The sequence below is a fragment of the Acyrthosiphon pisum genome, unplaced genomic scaffold (assembly GCF_005508785.2).
Source record: "Acyrthosiphon pisum isolate AL4f unplaced genomic scaffold, pea_aphid_22Mar2018_4r6ur Scaffold_21674;HRSCAF=24568, whole genome shotgun sequence".
In the NCBI taxonomy this organism is placed as follows: domain Eukaryota; kingdom Metazoa; phylum Arthropoda; class Insecta; order Hemiptera; family Aphididae; genus Acyrthosiphon; species Acyrthosiphon pisum.
This window is the reverse complement of record NW_021771166.1, coordinates 76,764-79,738: the sequence shown is the minus strand read 5'-3', so window position 1 is coordinate 79,738 and position 2,975 is coordinate 76,764. Positions and strand designations below refer to the sequence as shown.

At 26.8% G+C, this 2,975-nt stretch overlaps 1 protein-coding gene across 1 annotated transcript in view; it reads right to left on the bottom strand.

Moving 5' to 3' along the window:
• Window positions 1-93, bottom strand: part of LOC103309040 — a 4,584-nt gene extending 4,491 nt beyond the window's left edge. Inside the window, exon 1 of the mRNA XM_029492538.1 lies at window positions 54-93. Within this exon, the coding sequence (XP_029348398.1) occupies window positions 54-93 (40 nt within the window). The remainder of the gene's footprint in view (window positions 1-53) is intronic.
• Between the last annotated feature and the right edge of the window lie 2,882 nt (window positions 94-2,975).

The following is a 2,975-nucleotide window of genomic DNA, read 5'->3' as shown; positions in this document are numbered from 1 at the left end:
GCTCACCAAAGCGTATGTACTATAACGTTTTTGTTTATTATTCAAATAGGTACGGGTTTTCGGGTTTTGTTCAACTGTGCATAATATGGACATGGTATAACGATTTAAAAACTTATAAAACTATATTTTTTAACGATTTAAATTGTTTTAAAAATTTGAGGTATAATGATATCGATTGAATTTTACTCGTGGGGATATCTTGTTTGCAATCTCGTTCAAAATAGAAAACTTTTTTTTTTTCATTTCAATCCTATTCTTATCTCGAATGCTCGCAGTTACTCAATACAAATGTTTTTGAACCTGAGATATCGCTAACCAAAATTTTCAAAAATCATTTGGTTTTCATCTGCTAATGTGTTACGTTTTGTAAATCTGCGCAAGGTATTCGCATGATAAGAGCTGATGGTTGTGCTGTCAAGTTTGCTTTTCAAATGTTTTTGTCATGTTCATATTATATACCTAGAGCCGTGAAATTGTTCTGACGCTATAATTTAGGATTGACACGAGAGACGTTTCAAACATATTATTATTATAATTATGAGACTGTGGCACCCGGCAAAGGTGTAACCCTTGTTCGTAACACACAAATAAACGAGTGAAATCGGTTAGTTATGTCCTTACGAATGCTCTCATATCGATTTATTACATTATCGTATGTGCTCGTGTCATGGTAAACCTAAAACAACAATCGTCAAAAATCTCAATAACTGTTTCATGTAACCCTTACTATAACTCAGGTAAGTGTAGACTATGTGTGCTAAACGCATTAAAAGTAGTAGTTGGATTCAATTTCCTACTAGAAAATATGAAAACCAAAACATTTCAACTACTTATCGTGTATTCAGTCACAAAAATATAAAAAAAGAACACATCGTTGTCAATTCAATGCATTTATCGCTCCGCTAAGAACTAAAGATGTACATGGTGACCCATTAATCTTAGTATGGATTGTAAAGTGTTTATTAGTTTTCGTCACATTCAAGAACATAAAAGTTTTAATTAGGACAATAAGTTTTTACACGGACACAAAGAGTTTAAAAAAATGTAAAAAACACATCATTGTAAATTCAATTCATCATGCCGGTCATAATATAAAAAAAATAGATTTTTGATATTATTGCATTGCTCTAAGAAAAATAAATTGCACATTACAATTACTACGAATTATTGTAAAAAAAGAAAACAGCTAGAGACTAACTAAACAAAAAACTTTTGGTTACATTATTTTTTTGTAGTACCTATTCAAATGAATGCGTATTCTATATAAGAAAAGGTGATAACGAGCAGGTGTTAACTACTGGAGACAAAATATATTTAATATGAAAAGAAAATTAATGTCACGAATAATAATTACAAGTTTGAAAAAAAAAAAACGATGAACACTACAGATAAATTAGTTAGGTCCTCCATATTTCCATATTATGTATAATGAGAATTATTCTAATGTCGGCGCTTATAAATTAAAAAAAATTTTAAATAATAAATAATAAATTTTAAAATTTAGATTAAATAAAGATAATGCCTCCCACCAAATTTAACTACGACTTCAACACTTTACCATTTAATGTATTTACGGACATTAATGTATAAGAAACAATAAGTAATATTAAATCTAAAAAAGGAGGGTAAGTGGATGTCGCTCTGCTGTACAGTAGATTACAAGTGGGTCACTGTATAATGGATGGTATTAAATTTGAATTCAATGATATAATATCATTGTATAAGAAAAACGATTCTGAGCGGAGTCGGTATGTCGGTCTATAGGTATAAGACATATTATATCAATATACATATTACTTATCAATGGTAATAAAAAAAATTGACCTATAATAGGTACCTATAATAAATTCCAAATTAATCATATCACAATATTCATTAGGTATTAAATATAACACGTTATACATAAACAACAAACCGTGATACTATCATAGATATATAATAGTATACTTTAGAAGTTTCATGTACCCACGAATAATATTATGCAATCGCAACAAAATAACTAAAATGGTTATTCTAGGTATTTTAATATGTAATGTCGTCCAAATTTGAACTTAAAATGAGTATAAAAATAAACTGTGCTTATGTGTTTTTAGATTTTTTGGTAACATAATAAACTACCTACGTGGAATCTTGTTTTAAATTTTCAATCTTTAGATATAAAAGTTGACAATTTTATAAATTTTTAACTACAAAATAATTATTGAATCTTAAATTTGATAAATGTTGTCAAAATTCGATCTTTAAATGCTTATAAAAAAATTGTGCATATGTATTTTTAAAATTTTTCAACTGCTATTGTAACAATATATCAAGAACCTTGCATTAAATTTTCACGCTTTTTTACCCAACAAACAAAATTTTATTGATATTTATAGAAAAAAATACTAAACAAATTGAAAACTGACAATGTCCTTCAAAATATTTTCAAAATTTTATGGTGTATAAAAAATGAAATTAATAATATTCAATGAAATTTTCAAATACCTACAGTCATTCGTATTTTAATTACAACAAAATAAGAAAATCGTTACGTGAGAAATCGAGTGAATATCGAATGTTGTAAAAATATGAATTTCAAACGCTCATAAAAATTTAATTTGACTTGCTTGTAAACATTTTTTTTTTGATAAAGGTAGATTATCCTATAAGGAATCTTGTATTACATTTTAAAATCTTAGATTTAAAAAGAAACATTTTTACGAATTCTTAACTCAAAATAATTTGTTAATTTTCGTGATTTTTACATATTTTGTCAATTTTTGAACTTTAAATGCTAATAAAAAAAAACTGTGACTAAGGGTTTTTAATATTTTTCATCTTCCTTTGAAACATTATATCATGTATAGAAAATGGAAATATAAACAACCAGTGAAATATGTGTGTCTACGTCATTTGTTTTAAAGTTACACCAAAAACCAAATCGATTTTCTCGAAACAGTTTTGCGTAAAAATTCCCGTTTTCCTTAATTTTCCTT